Source organism: Doryrhamphus excisus, linkage group LG1 (genome assembly GCF_037039965.1).
Source record: "Doryrhamphus excisus strain RoL-2023G ecotype Guam linkage group LG1, RoL_Dexc_Guam_v1.1, whole genome shotgun sequence".
Classification (NCBI taxonomy): domain Eukaryota; kingdom Metazoa; phylum Chordata; class Actinopteri; order Syngnathiformes; family Syngnathidae; genus Doryrhamphus; species Doryrhamphus excisus.
Genome location: NC_136357.1, coordinates 27619004 through 27637670, shown reverse-complemented (window position 1 = coordinate 27637670; position 18667 = coordinate 27619004). Strand labels below are relative to the sequence as shown.

Sequence of the window (18667 nt, the reverse complement as noted above, 5' to 3'; positions counted from 1 at the left end):
ATGTAATAATCTGTGTTATACGACAGAGTATGAGGGCCACCAATTGTAAATTTACAAAGGAAAAAATCAAATTTACAATTAAAAAAAAAAATTTCTCATAAATTTACGATTTTGTCATTTTAAAAAATTTTTCTCAAAGTCAAATTTTGATTTTAATACTCAGTGTTGTCTGTGATATTACTTTATTATTACTTTTTCCTCTAGTACCCCGTCGCCGTATGACTTGTACAGTTTGCGCGTATGTTTTCCAAAGCATTTTGAACGCAACCCATAGGGGGCGCCACAAATCTCATTTCCGGACATGTTTAAAAAAAAAAAAAAAAAAAAAAAAAAACTTTTGAGGGTTGGGCTAGTTTTTCCATGATTGTATGATAAAAATAATACGAGGCAAGTTGATTTAGTTTATTTCTTGATTGTATTTTTCCATCTGAGATCTTCCCAGGATGTTTTATTTTTGATGTGCTCATGTAGAAAGAATGTGAATAAATCAGGATGAACCCAACCTTTTTTCTACCAACTCTTCGTATTCTTCACACGCTCTTCACATTTTACCATCCACTTAACAAAAATATTATGAGCAAAAAAATAATAATAATTTTAGTAGTATAAAGTTGAAATATGTGACTTTATTCTCAAGGGAAGAGGATGGCTGGAACAAAAGGCTTTTAATGGAAGTTTGAATGCTTTCACAACACGCTAATGCTAACGCTAACAATAACAATCATCAATATTATGTTGCTGCTGCATTAAAGAGTCGCCATTTAGATTGAGCACTTTGTCTTCTTCATCTTCATGGTGAACTCGTGGTTGGGAAATGCAGCAGACGATGGATCCTCCAGCTTTACTTCTTTTCTTCTTTTGCAATTTGAGCTGCGAGGGCGGCAAACATCAAAATCCATCAAAAAAACTATCCAGGTGCAAATATCATATCTAAAAAAATATATATATATATATTTATATATACACGTGTGTGTATATATACATATATATGCAAATATAATTGTATATATATATATAATTTGCAAATATATATAATTATATTTGCACATATATTATATAATTATATTTGCATATATATAATTATATTTGCATATATATAATTATATATAATTATATTTGCATATATATATTATATATAATTATATTTGCATATATATAATTATATTTACCCATATATAATTATATATATAATTATTTTTGCACATATATATTATATTTGCATTTATATAATTATATATATGTATATATATAATTATATTTGAACATATATATAATTATATTTGCATATATATAATTATATTTACCCATATATAATTATATATATAATTATTTTTGCACGTATATATTATTATATTTGCATTTATATAATTATATATATGTATATATAATTATATTTGCACATATATAATTATATAATTATATTTGGACATATATAATTATATAATTATATTTGGACATATATATAATTTGCATATATATATAATTATATATGATTATATTTGCACATATATTTAATTATACAAATATATTTGCATATATATAATTATATTTACCCATATATAATATATATATAATTATTTTTGCACATATATATTATTATATTTGCATTTATATAATTATATATGTATATATATAATTATATTTGCACATATATAATTATATTTGCACATATATAATTATATAATTATATTTGCATATATATAATTATATTTGCATATATATAATTATATATAATTATATTTGCACATATATTTAATTATACAATTATATTTGCATATATATAATTATATTTACCCATATAGAATTATAATTATTTTTGCACATATATATAATTATATTTGCAATTATATAATTATATTTGGACATATATATAATTATATTTGCATATATACGTATTTATTTGCATATAGAATTATATTTATATATTATTATTATATATAATTATATTTGCATATATATATATATGTACGACTGAATTTACAAAAAAAAGGTATACAATAATCTGTCGCCACCACAATGATTTTTTCCAAAATATATTAGCTAATAAATCCTGCTGTTTCCGGGTAGAATACGACCTATTATTAGTCAAAAATGAGGCATATTTAAATATCCTATACCCATAAATTGAAGTACAGTGCAGCAAATCCACATTTTACATACTTGAACACTACTTCGTGCGGACACTTACGGCGAACCTCCAGCTTACACTCCACCACGTCTTCGCCGCTGGCGTTGACGGCTTTGCACGCGTACACGCCGCCATCAAACGGGCAGGGCTTGCGGATCTCCAGAGTCAGGACGCCTTGTTTGCTCAGCATTCTGTACTTGGCTTCGTTGGTGATGTCCATCTTGTTTTTGTACCACGTCACTTTAGGCTAACGTGATACGGGGGGACGATATCAGTTGATGCGGCGATACCACACCGATACCACATAATACCTCATTGTTCAGCCTCGTTTCAGGAAGTGATGTCATTGGGGTGAAAGCAGAGTAAACAAATTTATGTATTTTTTTATGAAAATAGCAGTTATGCCAAAATGATGTGTTGCTGCTGGATGTTCATTGTATCCAAGTTTGTTTTCCAAAATAGGAAAGTTTAAAAAATGGATGACGCAAGTGCAGAGAACATCGTGGATTTATTTATTATACATCGAGGGTCTCAAACACGCGGCCCGCGGGCCAAATGTGGCCCCCAAGTAAATTGAGTTTGAGACCCCTGATTTAGGCTGCTTTTTAGACTGTGCCACCATACGGAAATCAACTTCTGAAGGGCCTTTTATTGTGGCCTGTGGACAATTTGGAGTCGCTAATTAACCTAGCATGTTTTTTTTTTTGGAATGTGGGAGGAAACCGGAGTACCCGGAGAAGAAAACCCACGCATGCACGGGGAGATGGCCGAGGGTGGGATTGAACTCGGGTCTCCTAGCTGTGAGGTCTGCGTGCTAACCACTCGACCACTGTGCAGTGTAATTATTTTAAAAGTTTTTTTTAATTTTTTTGTTTTTAATAAATGCGTTTTTTCTCGAAACGAGACTGAAAGCAAAACGTATGCTAACCAAGGTATGCATTTACATTCAGCCCAAACTTACGCCCTTCCTAACAGGGGATAAGGAGACATCAATGTTCCTGTTTTCGTATTAGAGTGTATATTGTATGCTAACTAGAAAACATATGCTAACCAAGGTATGCATTTACATTCATTTTGTCCAAATTTATGTATGCAAACCGAGGCAAAATGTATGCTAACCAAGGTATGCATTTACATTCATTTTGTCCAAACTTATGTATGCAAACCGAGGCAAAATGTATGCTAACCAAGGTATGCATTTACATTCAATTTTGTCCAAACATATGTATGCAAACCGAGGCAAAACATATGCTAACCAAGGTATGCATTTACATGAATTTTGTCCAAACTTATGTATGCAAACCGAGGCAAAACGTATGCTAACCAAGGTATGCATTTACATTCATTTTGTCCAAACTTATGTATGCAAACCGAGGCAAAACGTATGCTAACCAAGGTATGCATTTACATTAATTTTGTCCAAACATGTGTATGCAAACCGAGGCAAAACGTATGCTAACCAAGGTATGCATTTACATTAATTTTGTCCAAACATGTGTATGCAAACCGAGGCAAAACATGCATTAACATTCATTTTGTCCAAACTTATGTATGCAAACCGAGGCAAAGCGTATGCTAACCAAGGTATGCATTTACATTCAATTTGTCCAAACTTATGTATGCAAACCGAATACTAACCAAGGTATGCATTTACATTCATTTTGTCCAAATTTATGTATGCAAACCGAGGCAAAATGTATGCTAACCAAGGTATGCATTTACATTCATTTTGTCCAAACTTATGTATGCAAACCGAGGCAAAATGTATGCTAACCAAGGTATGCATTTACATTCAATTTTGTCCAAACATATGTATGCAAACCGAGGCAAAACATATGCTAACCAAGGTATGCATTTACATGAATTTTGTCCAAACTTATGTATGCAAACCGAGGCAAAACGTATGCTAACCAAGGTATGCATTTACATTCATTTTGTCCAAACTTATGTATGCAAACCGAGGCAAAACGTATGCTAACCAAGGTATGCATTTACATTAATTTTGTCCAAACATGTGTATGCAAACCGAGGCAAAACGTATGCTAACCAAGGTATGCATTTACATTAATTTTGTCCAAACATGTGTATGCAAACCGAGGCAAAACATATGCATTAACATTCATTTTGTCCAAACTTATGTATGCAAACCGAGGCAAAGCGTATGCTAACCAAGGTATGCATTTACATTCAATTTGTCCAAACTTATGTATGCAAACCGAATACTAACCAAGGTATGCATTTACATTCATTTTGTCCCAACATGTATGCAAACCGAGGCAAAACGTATACTAACCAAGGTATGCATGCAGGCCCAGTCTCACCCGGACCCGAAACGAGACTGAACAGCGAGAACTAGCGCCATTTGCAAATTGACCGTTGGCTATAAAAAATAAATCAAAGCATGTAAACGGTAAAAGAAATCGTGTCACGTGACCTCGATTGGAGGTCACCTGACTGACCGACTGACCTTGGGAATGCCCCTGACGGAGCAGCTGAGGGTGGCGTTGTATCCCGCGATCACCGAACGGTTCACCAAGGGATGCGTGAACTTGGGAGCCTCGGAGAAGTCGGGTTCCTTGAAGGTGGGGAACTTGTAGTCCATGCCTGAAAACGTTCGAGTTCCATTCAGAAAACTTCATTTATCTCGCTCTCTGTCTTTTAGTCCCCGCCTACCGGTTTTCTGGATGTAGACGCCGTCCTTGGTTTGCCGGGGTTCCGGACTGGGACCCACCGGGTTGATGGTAAAGACCCGAAAGACATACTCGTTCCCCATGATGAGGTCCGACACGACACAGTTGGTTCTGCGGTACTGATCGAAGACGGTGAACCACTCCTTAAAGGGGCGGGAATAAAAGGTAATGTCAGGATGGGTTCCGTTTGAAGTTCTGCTAGTAACAATGTACACAGAACGCATACAGGACATTTGGAATCTAGTAAAAAAAAAAAGAAACACGAAATACAAGAATTCTAACCAAAAAATGTATGCAAACCAAGGTAAAACATGCTAACCAAGGTATGCATTTACATTCATTTTGTCCAGACTTACGCCCTTTCCAACAGAGGATAAGGAGACATCAATGTTCCTGTTGTCGTTTTAGTGTATACTGTCCGCTAACCAGAAAATCGATGCAAACCGAGGCAAAACGTATGCTAACCAAGGTATGCATTTACATTCATTTTGTCCAAACTTACGCCCTTTCTAACAGAGGTTAAGGAGACATCAATGTTCCTGTTTTCATTTTAGAGTGTATACTGTACGCTAACCAGAAAATGTATGCAAATCGAGGACAAAACGTATGCTAACCAAGGTATGCATTTACATTCATTTTGTCCAAACATATGTATGCAAACCGAGGCAAAACGTATGCTAACTAAGGTATGCATTTACATTAATTTTGTCCAAACTTATGTATGCAAACCGAATGCTAACCAAGGTATGCATTTGCATTAATTTTGTCCAAACTTATGTATGCAAACCGAGGCAAAACGTATGCTAACCAAGGTATGCATTTACATTCATTTTGTCCAAACTTATGTATGCAAACCGAATGCTAACCAAGGTATGCATTTACATTAATTTTGTCCAAACTTATGTATGCAAACCGAGGCAAAACGTATACTAACCAAGGTATGCATTTACATTAATTTTGTCCAAACTTATGTATGCAAACCGAGGCAAAACGTATGCTAACCAAGGTATGCATTTACATTCATTTTGTCCAAACTTATGTATGCAAACCGAATGCTAACCAAGGTATGCATTTGCATTAATTTTGTCCAAACTTATGTATGCAAACCGAGGCAAAACGTATACTAACCAAGGTATGCATTTACATTAATTTTGTCCAAACATATGTTTGCAAACCAAGACAAAATGTATGCTAACCAAGGTATGCATTTACATTCATTTTGTCCTCTGAGTACTGCAGTAAACAGGAAGTAGCTACAGCCGTAGAGATGTGAAATATCAGTCCTATCTCTTGTTGAGCCAAAAAACTGTTCCTGAAAGTATTTTATAGTTTGGGGGCGTTCCAAATGAATACGGGATCTGAAAAGGAACTCAACCGGCGTCTTTTTTGGGAGCCGACCGTTCCGCCTCACACAGGCCTTACCGTCAATCATGCCCACGAGCGACTCCACGATACTAACCATGGTCTTTTTGTCAGCTTTCTGAACGCGGTAACCAGTTATCTCACAGTTTCCATCGTCTTTGGGTGGCTTCCAGTCCAGGGCAACGTTGAAGCCCCAGACATCCATGACCTTCAGGGCCTCGGGGGGTCCTGGGACATCTATACAGTAAAATACCCACAGAGTAAATAGTACACTTTATAGCGTCGGTGGCACACAGGAGTTTTATTTCTCACCGACGACCTGCAGCATGACCTTGGCCGTGTCCTCCACGTTTTCGATCTGCACCAGGAGGTCGTACGCCCCCGAGTGGTTCCGTTCAGACTTGCGTATGAACAAGATGGTGTCTGTGTCGCTGTTTCTGACGCTGACGAATGTGGAGTTCAGCGGCTGCCCGTCTTTACTCCAAGTAACTTGAGGCCTGGGTTTACCCTGAGTAATTATTACAATTATTACACAATTTTTACCTTACAGTCATTTTTTCTTAACGAATTTTTAAACGACTTTCTCGAAAATATTGGTAATGAAGTACCTGGAAGGGAATCACCAGGTTGACAGTGTCTCCGACTTTCTTGATTAGAGTCTGGCGGAGATTCCGTGGAAGCCAAATTTTAGGGCGTTCTGTTCAAGGAAAAATAATAATAGTAATCACACAGCAAGGGACTACATATCGATGTAAATATTTTGGGATTTAGCATTCATAGCCTCACAAATTTGCGCATTTTTGGAATTCAATCATTCATTAATTTTCTAACGCGTATCTTCACGAGGGTCGCGGTTGGGTGCTGGAGCCTATCCCAGCTGTCTTCGGGCGAGAAGACAGAGGAACCCTCTTGGAGGACCGCTTTCTCCGGCCTGCTAGCTTCTAGTGCTAGCCTGACGGCCAGGTGACTCAGATTCCATCAGTTCATTATCAAATACAGTGGAACCTTTGGTTAGCATCCGCCTTGGTTAGCATGTTTTTCAGTTCCAGCTGTCTTCGGGCAAGCCAGCCAATCACAGGGCACATATAGACAAACAACCATTCACACTCACATTCATACCTATGGACAATTTGGAGTCGCTAATTAACCTCGCATGTTTTTGGAATGTGGGAGGAAACCGGAGTACCCGGAAAAATCCCACGCATGCACAGGGAGAACAGAGGATAAGGAGACATCAATGTTCCTGTTTTCGTTTTAGCGTATGTTGTACGCTAACCAGAAAATGTATGCAAACCGAGGCAAAACATATGCTAACCAAGGTATGCATTTACATTTATTTTGTCCAAACTTACGCCTTTCCCAACTGGGTATAAGGAGACACCAATGTTCCTGTTATCGTTATCGAGTATATACTGTATGCTAACTAGAAAACATATGCTAACCAAGGTATGCATTTACATTCATTTTGTCCAAACTTACGCCCTTTCTAACAGAGGATAAGGAGACATCAATGTTCCTGTTTATACTGTATGCTAACCAGAAAATGTATGTATGCAAACCGAGGCAAAACGTATGCTAACCAAGATATGCATTTACATTAATTTTGTCCAAACTTATGTATGCAAATCAAGGCAAAACGTATGAGAGAACATGCAAACTCCACACAGAGAGTGTGGAATTGAACTCGGGTCTCCTAGCTGTGAGGTCGACGGGCTAACCACTCATCTGCCGTGCAGCCCTCTCCACAAAAAAAACGGACGTCCGGTTGTGGTCCATAATTACAGTCCACACAACGCACCAAATATTTTGGTGTGCCACAAGGTTCCGTCCTGGAACCGTTTTTTTTTTTTTTTTTTAAACATCAAATCGCTCGTGGTCGATTCAATGAAAAGTAAAGTGATGAAAAGTAAAATTATTGTTATTCATTCATTCATTTTCTACCGCTTATCCTCACGAGGGTGGCGGGGGTGCTGGAGCCTATCCCAGCTGTCTCCAACCCTCTTGGAGGACCGTTTTCTCCGGCCTGCTAGCTTCCAGTGCTAGCCTGACGGCTAGGTGATTCAGATTCCATCAGTTCATTATCAAATACAGTGGAAGCTTTGGTTAGCGTCCGCCTTGGTTAGCGTCCGCCTTGGTTAGCGTCCGCCTTGGTTAGCATGTTTTTCGGTTACTGTTGAAAAAATGAGTTTTCCTCGATTTACTCATTCAATACCAAAGACAGATACTTGATCCCAACAAGGTATTCATACGTTTGTTTGTGCGAGAAGCTAAAGGTGGTGGAGATGCACCTCCTCAGTAATGCATTAATACTTGAGAGCCATAAAAACGGCCACTAGGTGCCAGAAGTGCATGATAAGAAAGTCAAGTAACCACAGCAACTGTATCTCCAACGTCCACAAATGTCCACTCACGCATGATCTCTCTGATGGTGACAGGTTGAGCCAGGGTTGCGGGAGCGCTCGGACCAGCCATGTTGAACGCCCGCACACGGAACTGCACCTTGTCTCCTGTGGTGAGATCTCTGATCACCAACGAGGTTCTCTCGGTCAGACCTTGAATGGCTGGTATCCACTCATCCGCTGTGGGAAGGTAACACACATTCAAGTACACCATGACTGGTCATATAGTGTATATTGTATGCTAACCAGAAAATGTATGCAAACCGAGGCATAACGTATGCTAATCAAGGTATGCATTTATATTCATTTTGTCCAAACTTACGCCTTTCCCAACCGGGTATAAGGAGACATCAATGTTCCTGTTTTTGTTTTAGAGTGTATATTGTATGCTAACCAGACAATGTATGCAAACCGAGGCATAACATATGCTAACCAAGGTATGCATTTACATTCATTTTGCCCAAACTTACGCCTTTCCCAACAGGGTATAAGGAGACATCAATGTTCCTGTTTTTGTTTTAGAGTGTACATTGTACGCTAACCAGAAAATGTATGCAAACCGAGGCATAATGTATGCATTTATATTCATTTTGTCCAAACTTACGCCTTTCCCAACTGGGTATAAGGAGACATCAATGTTCCTGTTTTTGTTTTACAGTGTATATTGTATGCTAACCAGAAAATGTATGCAAACCGAGGCATAGCGTATGCTAACCAAGGTATGCATTTACATTCATTTTGTCCAAACATATGTATGCAAACCGAGGCAAAACGGATGCTCACCAAAATATGCATTTACATTAATTTTGTCCAAACTTATGTATTCAAACCGAGGCAAAACGTATGCTAACCAAGGTATGCATTTACATTCATTTTGTCTAAACTTATGTATGCAAACCGAGGCAAAACGTACGCTAACCAAGGTATGCATTTACATTAATTTTGTCCAAACTTATGTATGCAAACCGAGGCAAAACGTATGCTAACCAAGGTATGCATTTACATGAATTTTGTCCAAACTTATGTATGCAACCAGAGGCATAACGTATGCTAACCAAGGTATGCATTTACATGAATTTTGTCCAAACTTATGTATGCAAACCGAGGCAAAACGTATGCTAACCAAGGTATGCATTTACATGAATTTTGTCCAAACTTATGTATGCAACCAGAGGCATAACGTATGCTAACCAAGGTATGCATTTACATGAATTTTGTCCAAACTTATATATGCAACCAGAGGCATAACGTATGCTAACCAAGGTATGCATTTACATTCATTTCACCTAAACCATGCCGCCCCTGACCCCATAATTAAAACAATACAGATGAAAAAGCACTTGAATAATGAAGTGAGGTTGATTCAAGCTCGTTATAGTCAATTAAAAACACCCTCGTCAAAACCACACGGCGGTTTCGGCACCGGCACTTACTGCCTTCCTTGCGGTACTCAACCCCATAACCCTCCAGTTCAGCCGAACCGATCCTTTCCGGTGCCCGCCACTTGAGCGTAATGGAAGTGTCACTGATGTCGTCCACGCAGAGTCCGGTGGGCTCACTTGTCGGGGCTGAAAGAGAAGGGGCAACACAGGGGCGGTTTTGAAGGCCTCGTTAAAACATTTTAATCAACCTAATTAGCAGTTTTGCAGTGAGTGAGGCGACCTAAGGAGGAATAGGAACAGGTTTGCAAACTTGGCAATCTCAGAGCTGAAGAAAACTGAAGAAGTGCCTATGTTTATACAGTTAGCCATATTTTGGTCTTGCGAATTTAACTGTGTTAGCGAGCAAAGAACTACGGACTCAACTGCTGATGATGTCGACATCAGGGCGACGCTGTGGGACAATGATTTCTGTTTCTGGTTTTCATGCTCACATAATGCTACCTGAGATGTTTTGTGATAAAAAATAATAATAACTCACGCAAATAACACGGCTACATGTATGCTACATTTTTTATCTACTGAAATTAAATTAAATTAAATTAAATTAAATTAAATTAAATTAAATTAAATTAAATTAAATTAAATTAAATTAAATTGTAATTGGCAATCTCAGAGCTGAACAAAACTGAAGTGCCAATGTTTATACAGTTAGCCATATTTTGGTCTTGCAAATTTAACTGTGTTAGCTAGCAAAGAACTACGGACTCAACTTCTGATGATGTCGACATCAGGGCGACACTGTGGGACAATTTTAGCTAGCAAATTAAATTAAATTAAATTAAATTAAATTAAATTAAATTAAATTAAATTAAATTAAATTAAATTAAATTAAATTAAATTAAATTCTATTAATTTCTATTAAATTAAATTAAATTCTGTTCAATTCAGTAGATAATTTTTTTTAATTTAATTTCACTCATTCACATCTGCCGGCCATTTGGAGCTATCAGTGAGTGAGACACATGTTTTTATGCTAAGCTAGCACAAGAAAAACATGCAAACTCTACAAATGATGTAAAAGCATTGCAACCCATAAATTTAGCAATATTTTAGTCGTTTTCCTCCTTGGTATTTATTTATTGCACATTTGCATTTTTATTAATTATTATTATTATTATTTTTCTTTGCGGGAAAAACTCACCAACTGGCACAAACGGTTGTGAGGCTGGACTGTGGCAAGACATGCCAATGCTATTGACGGCGTAGACCCGCATTTCATATTCCACGCCCTCGATCATCCTCTTTGCCTCGTAGGTTGTTTCGGCGTAGGGGTCAAAGTTCAGTCTCATCCACCTGTAACTCTTCTTCTTCTTTCGTTCCAGCACGTAGCCTGAACCAAACAAATATTCCGAGGATTATCAGCATTTTACAGACTGAAAACATTCCGAGTTAGCTTTACCAAGAATCGGCTGTCCTCCGTCAAAGACAGGGGGGTCCCACTGCACAACACAGGAGTCTTCTCCTACGCTGAGGACCCTGGGAGCCTGAGGAGGATCTGGAACATCTTGTGGAAATAATATTTATTCATGTAAGTCCCGGTTGCATGCATAATAAAATGGCAAAATAATTAATTGCTTTTACCGACAACTTTAACATTAATGTCCGCCGTGTCTTCCCCGGCGGGATTCCGAACCACGACAGAATACATCCCTTCATCTTGCCTCTCTGCCCCTTCAATCGTGAAGATACAATGTCCTTTGGTGGTTTCAACGTGAACTCTGCCATCTCCATCTGTGATGACCTACATCGTGAAGATCAGAGTAGAGTCAACAAAAAAAGGTCAGTAGATTTATCTAAAATTACCCTGTATTATATTTGTAATACTAGATTCTGACAGTCGGTTGAATCGACCACAAGCGCTGTGATGTTTAAAAAAAAAACTGGTTCCAGGACGGAACCTTGTGGGACACCAACATATTTGTTTTGGGTTTTTTTTGTTTGTTTTTTGATTGTTTGTTTGTGGAAAGGGCTGCACGGCGGTCGAGTGGTTAGCACACAGGCTTCACAGCTACTTGGAGACCCGAGTTCAATTCCCTCAGAGTTCAATCTCTGTGTGGAGTTTGCATGTTTATACCTGGTTTTCTCCGGGTACTCCGGTTTCCTCCCACATTCCAAAAAACATGCTAGCGCGCAGACCTCGCAGCTAGGAGACCGGAGTTCAATTCATTCACTAACCAAAACGGACTTTAACCAAATAAGAAATTATGTAAATCCAATTCATCTGCTCAGGAAAGCCAAAAATACGTTTTTATAGTTTTACAATAATAATTTATTTATTTCATTTATGATGAAGGAGGGGGCCTCACAGCTAGGAAACCCGAGTTCAATTCCACCCTCGGCTATAAGCAAAGCTTATTAAATCCTATACATTTTTTCTTTATTATTTCAATCTATGCTGGTAAAATGTCATAATATTATACAATATTATAAAAATATTGTAAAAATGTCGTAAAAATATTGTAAATTATATTTACAAAATATTTACAATACATTGTAAAAAAGTAATTCATATTAATAATAAATTATTATTTTGTATTATTTTATTCCCATTTCTGCAGTTTTAATCAACAACTAGTTAAACTTTCTTCTTTCTTCTTATAAATATTATTCTTGTAATTGTGATTTATAACGACCTATAATATTTAGACTTTATTCTTGTAAAATTACTGCTGATTGTTTTCATTTTTGCTGTTTTTTTTTTTTAATTCTTCAAATATTTTAATTCCCATAATACAATATTTTGACTTCATATGCCCAAACACATTTCCAAATATTACAACTTTATTGTGTGTGTTGTTTTTTTTTTAATAACATATATATTTTTTTACTATTTCAACTTTGTAACATTACCAAAATCGGCCATCGGCTAAGGGTGATGGGAAAAAAAATTGTTATCGGCATTGGCTCAACAAAAAAATCAGTCAAATATTGTAAAAATATTGTAAAGATATTGTAAAAATATTGTAAAAAATATTGTAAAAATATTGAAAAAATATTGAAAAAATATTGAAAAAATATTGAAAAAATATTGTAAAAAATATTGTAAAAATATTGTAAAAATATTGTAAAAATATTGTAAAAATAATATTAATAATAAATTATTAATAAAATAAAATTAATAATAAACAAGACCTGCGTTCCATGACTTCTCAATAATACGAATAAAATTCAAAAAATTTACTGTACCTTCCCTCCTTTGGTCCAAACCACAGTCGGAGCGGGGTCTCCAGTGATCGGGACATCCAGCCGTAATTTATTGCCGGCCACAACCACGATGGTGGACTCAGCCGTGTGGCCCATACAGTCCAAGTGGATCTTAGGAGGGTCTTAGGAAGCAAGAATTAAAGAAAGTAGAACGCCATTTCAGAGTAGGTAATTTTAACTCATATTCCGTTACCTTGACGCGGCACATAGTCGATCTTAACCTCTGAAAAAAAAACACAGTAGAAAAACATCACATGTGAGTAAATAACAGCGAAAGTACTTAAGATCTTATGAATGAACGTATTACCTAAGAAATTAAGTTTAGCAGAGAGATTGAAGGCGTAGCCGTCTGGCACAAACGTGTAGTCTCCCTCGTCCTCGGGTTTGACGTTCTCGATGGTCAGTTTATGGATCCTACGTGGGTGAAAAGTGGAGGCGTCGTAGCGGCGACACGTTTGAGGAAAACCGGGACTAACCGGTGAGTATAGTCACCTGCCAATGTGTGTGATATTGATTCTGGCATTGGGTTTGACCTCCAATCCGTTTTTGTACCAAGTTCCCTTCACGTTCTCATCCGACACCTCACACTTGAACACCGCCTGGTCCTTCGCCTTCACGGTGAGGTCGGCAATGCTCTGGTAGACCTCCAGTTCTTTCTCTGGACATTAAACAAAAACAGATTAAGGGCTGTCTTGGTTGCGAGAGCCAAATTTTATGGCGTTCTGTTCAGTGAAAAATAATAATAGTAATCGCACAGCAAGGGACTACATATTGACGTAAATATTTTTGTTATTTAGCATTCATAGCCTCACAAATTTGCGCATTTTCGACGAGGGTCGTGGGGGGTGCTGGAGCCTATCCCAGCTGTTTTCCGGTGAGCCAGCCAATCACAGCGCACATATAGACAAACAACCATTCACACTCACATTCATACCTATGGACAATTTGGAGTCGCTAATTAACCTAGCATGTTTTTGGAATGTGGGAGGAAAACCTGGAGTACCCGGAGAAAACCCACGCATGCAAACTCCACACAGAGATGGCCGAGGGTGGAATTGAACCCTGGTCGCCTAGCTGTGTGGCCTGCGCGCTAACATTATTAGAACACTGAAGACATGAAATAACTAGCATGTTTTTGGAATGTGGGAAGAAAACCGGAGTACCCGGCGAAAACCCACGCATGCATGGGGAAATGGCCGAAAGTGGGATTGAACCCGGGTCTCCTAGCTGTGAGGTCTGCGCGCTAACCACTCGTCCACTGTGCAGCCTTAAATTTAATTATTTGTAATTAATTCTGATTTTATTATTTAGAGTTTATTATTTTTTATATTTTTTCAATATATTTATTATTATATTTTTAAAAATTATTCTTATTTAAAAAATATTTGATGGTTGGCAATTTTTTTTTATTTTATTTTATTTTATTTATTATATTTTATTTATACTGGGATATTATAATGTATGTCGGTTTTAGGGTTGTGCACAATAAACCGATCAATCATATGTAAGAGTTATTGTGATTACTGTGATTGTGCTATGTGAGTGTTTATCCCAAGAAACTATTACACTGCCAAATGCGCTAAGCTATTTCAACCGAACCTACAGGTTTAATAATAATAATATCGAACAAGACCCAACGTCTTTTCGAAACTCACCTTGCACCATGAGCTCGGCCACGGATTCGCCGCCGTTAGTTTTGACCTTGTAATGGCCGCCGTCTTCTTTCGTGGCCTCGTTAATAATCAGAACATGCTTGCAGCCATCTTTCTTGAAGCGATACTTGAAGGATTCGTCTCTTGTTAGCTCCGTACCGTCCTTCTCCCTGCACAGATACACGACTCATGAGTATATTATACAATATTATATTATACAATATTATATTATACAATATTGTAAAAATATTGTAAGATATATTTACAAAATATTGTAAAAATATTGTAAAAAAAATGTAAAACAAATTGTAAAAAAATTGTAAAAAATATTTACAAAATATTGTAAAAAGTAATTAATAATAACAATAAATTATTATTATTTATTGTATTATTTTATTCCCATTTCTGCAGTTTTAATCAACAACTAGCTAAACTTTCTTCTTTCTTTTTGTAAATATTATTCTTGTAATTGTGATTTATAATGACCTATAATATTTTGACTTTATTCTTGTAAAATTACTGCTGATTGTTTTCATTTTTGCTGTTTTTTTTTTTTTTATTCTTCAAATATTTTAACTTTCTTCTCATCTTTGTAAATGTCTTTTGGTAATATTATGACTTTTATATATAATTCTTGTAATTTATTTTCTTGAAATTATTCATGTAGTTTGATTTATAATAACCTATAATATATTGACTTTATTCTTGTAAAATTACTGCAGATTGTTTTCATTTTTGCAGTTTTTTTACAAATATTTAAACTTTCTTCTGGTCTTTGTAAATGTTATTTTTGTAATATTATGACTTTATTCCAATCATACAATATTTTGACTTCATATCCCCAAACACATTTCCAAATATTACAACTTTATTGTGTTTTTTTTTTAAATAACATAACAAATACTGGATTTGAGTACTAGGGATGTACACAACAAATTGTACAATTTACAATAATTTTATGTGTCACATGACAAAGAAGATCTGACCATTTCACGTTAGCGCCCTCTTCTGACACCTCGCACTCGAACTCCACACGTTCACCCTTCATGACCATCTGATCTTCCAGGTTCTTCATAATCTGGACAGGAGGCTCTGGAGCAAAGAGGGCATCATGGTAAATATTTTAATAATAATATATATATAATAATAAATACTAATTAGAAAAGCTCAGTACATTTGCAGGATCAGTTATATTAGATATATAATATACACGCAAAACAATACGAATTTATACACATTTATAACCCGCAAGGCATGCTAGGTAACCTCACATTGGGGTTAGTGAGTAGTGCCTTGTGGGTCATACATTAGTATCGTTTACAATACTAATGTTAAAAGTTAAATGTTTAAAGTTAAAAAAATTTTTTTGACTCGCTATTAATGTACATGTTATTGTTTGATCCACCCACACCTTGGGTTTAAGGACCAGCAGCGGCATAGCAGCCGATGTGAAGCCTGAAGGGGAAACAAATATTGAGCAGAACTGGGGAAAGAAATTGGTATTTTCAATGCTAAATTTTAGCTTCACAGCCCTAGCTGATTCCTCTCTCGAAAAGACGAATATTATTTGTGTCGCTGTGAGTGTTATTTGTGTCGCTGTGAGTACTTACAGGCAGGCATATCCGAGGACAGCTATGTGGGGCTTGTATCAAATAGCATTACTTCCGTCTTGTATCAAATAGCATTAGCTCTCGCTAGCGTTAGCGTTTCGCTAGCTGGTCACAGGCAAAGATTTTCATTCAATTCATTCATTTCTTACCGTTTATCCACGTAATATAAGTAATAGCGATATGTTTTTATTTTATTGTGCGAAACCATGACAGGAACAACATCAAATTAAAAGCACAAAACGAATAAGCAGAGCGCCACCGTCCAACGGTGCTTGTTGAGAGAGGTTCGCTAACAAATATGTACATTAGCGCTCAATATCGTCATTAAATCTTACCTTTGTGCATTCCCACGTAGTATCAGCATTTGGAATCAAATAGAATGTTAAAGGAAAACCGGGAAATTGCAGCAAAGGAGTCTTTATCTTTACATCGTGGGCGAAGATACGTCGCAACGTTAATGATGCGTTCAAGAACCGTGGAACAAGTCGCCGCTCACATTAAACATTCAAAAATTATGAGTTTTCTGACTAGAAATTATTATTTTTAATAATATATGAAATAAAATATAAACTACTGTAAAAATGACACTTATACAATTGGCTTCTCTGTTTCATTACGCAAGATTAACGTCTTAATCCACAAATGTAACAGATTAATTGTGATTAATGCAAGTAATAGCATTTATTTCAATACCAGTATAATCCAGTGTGTAGTTTTTTTAGTTACATTGTGTTACTTGTGTTATTTTTCTTTGCGTTTTGAGATTAAAATGGCAGTTTTCCACACAATAATTGATAATTTGATAATTACACACCTTTGACAAATAGTTCGGTGGTGCATTTTTCTTCGCCCACCGCACAGCAGTATGCCGCATCGTCAGCCAACGAGCAGTGGTTGATGGTGAGGTAACGCATGTTCCCAACGCTCTCAAAAATGTACCTATAATGAAAATCAGAAATTATAATTGTGTCCGTTTTATGTTCACGGGTATATAAAAATAAAACTAGTACTTACTTGCTGGTCACGGATGGAAAGGGATTCATAAAAAAACTGGTTATTAATAATCATTATTCAAAATATTTTTTATTAAATTCATACAAACCTTCCAGTTGGTTGAATTTCTTGTCCATTTTTCTGCCATTTAACGTCAACATCTGGATTAGCCACCTCGACGGCTAGTTTTATTTTATGTCCTTTTGTCACTTGGTAAGCCGGATCGAGCTTCTTCAGGAAAGCTGGATTCCGGAATGTTGTGTTGTTTTTTTTTTTTTTTTTAGTTAGAAGCATTTCAAATGTGGTTTACAATGAATTCGGCACCAACCTGCGCTTTTCTTCTCCTCCTTTTTCATCTTTTTCAGTCTTTTCAGCATGCCTCTTAGATCCGTGATGCCATGCTGGAAGGCAATCTTCTCGTATTCCGATGCGGGAGCGTGGCTGAGAATATCCCAGACGTCCACGTCGGGCTCGGAGCTGATTTGCACGGCTCTAAAATGTCGAAAAGCTAAATTGTCATTTCGTAAGTCGTATTGGAATATAAAGCAGTTCCACATGTCCAAAAAGGAGTAGGAAGAATCAAAGCTTATTAAATCCTATATATTTATTTCTTTATTATTTCAATTTATGCTGCTAAAATGTCATAATATTATACAATATTATTATTTATTGTATTATTTTATTCCAATTTCTTTCTTTTAATCAACTTCTTTCTTGTAAATATTATTCTTGTAATTGTGATTTATAACGACATATAATATTTTGACTTTATTCTTGTAAAATTACTGCTGATTGTTTCATTTTTGCTGTTTTTTTAAATTCTTCAAATATTTTAACTTTCTTTTCATCTTCGTATTATGTATTTTGGTAATATTATGACTTTATCCCATAATACAATATTTTGACTTTTATTTATTTCAATTTAATTCATTGTAATTTCATATTTGTATGGTCTCAGAAATAAAGTGTAAAGCATACAGTAAACCATCCTTTATTGCACTTATAATAAAGTGAATTTGCACAAATAAGGATTGGAATGTAAAGCATTGAAAGCCTGTTAATACGGTATGTTTATTAGAGCCCTCGAGACATGATATAACACCCCTATAGTCACATTTAAACTTAAAATATAGTAGACATAATAGATAGTGTGTTCCAGTGCTCGGGGAGTAGAGTTGGGTGAGGAC

At 36.2% G+C, this 18667-nt stretch overlaps 1 protein-coding gene and 1 long non-coding RNA gene across 2 annotated transcripts in view; one reads left to right on the top strand and one right to left on the bottom strand.

The window, feature by feature from the left end:
* Positions 1–310: 310 nt before the first annotated feature.
* mybpc3 (myosin binding protein C3) overlaps positions 311–18667 on the bottom strand; it is a 30307-nt gene continuing 11950 nt past the window's right edge. The window contains exons 9-30 of the mRNA XM_078793058.1: positions 17809–17972; positions 17590–17722; positions 17502–17504; positions 17302–17426; positions 15864–15969; positions 14881–15047; positions 13718–13883; positions 13533–13639; positions 13419–13448; positions 13208–13347; positions 11603–11762; positions 11421–11525; positions 11163–11351; positions 10013–10147; positions 8592–8759; positions 6789–6877; positions 6493–6688; positions 6278–6417; positions 4802–4961; positions 4596–4732; positions 2189–2375; positions 311–870 (exon numbers count right to left, since the gene is read on the bottom strand). Coding sequence (XP_078649184.1) covers positions 842–870; positions 2189–2375; positions 4596–4732; positions 4802–4961; positions 6278–6417; positions 6493–6688; positions 6789–6877; positions 8592–8759; positions 10013–10147; positions 11163–11351; positions 11421–11525; positions 11603–11762; positions 13208–13347; positions 13419–13448; positions 13533–13639; positions 13718–13883; positions 14881–15047; positions 15864–15969; positions 17302–17426; positions 17502–17504; positions 17590–17722; positions 17809–17972 — 2836 coding nt within the window. The 3' untranslated portion in view covers positions 311–841. The remainder of the gene's footprint in view (positions 871–2188; positions 2376–4595; positions 4733–4801; positions 4962–6277; positions 6418–6492; positions 6689–6788; positions 6878–8591; positions 8760–10012; positions 10148–11162; positions 11352–11420; positions 11526–11602; positions 11763–13207; positions 13348–13418; positions 13449–13532; positions 13640–13717; positions 13884–14880; positions 15048–15863; positions 15970–17301; positions 17427–17501; positions 17505–17589; positions 17723–17808; positions 17973–18667) is intronic.
* Positions 8104–18316, top strand: LOC131131970 (uncharacterized). Its single transcript, XR_013628029.1, has 4 exons — positions 8104–8769; positions 11344–11549; positions 11663–11800; positions 17846–18316. It is a non-coding gene; the product is annotated as an uncharacterized LOC131131970 (long non-coding RNA).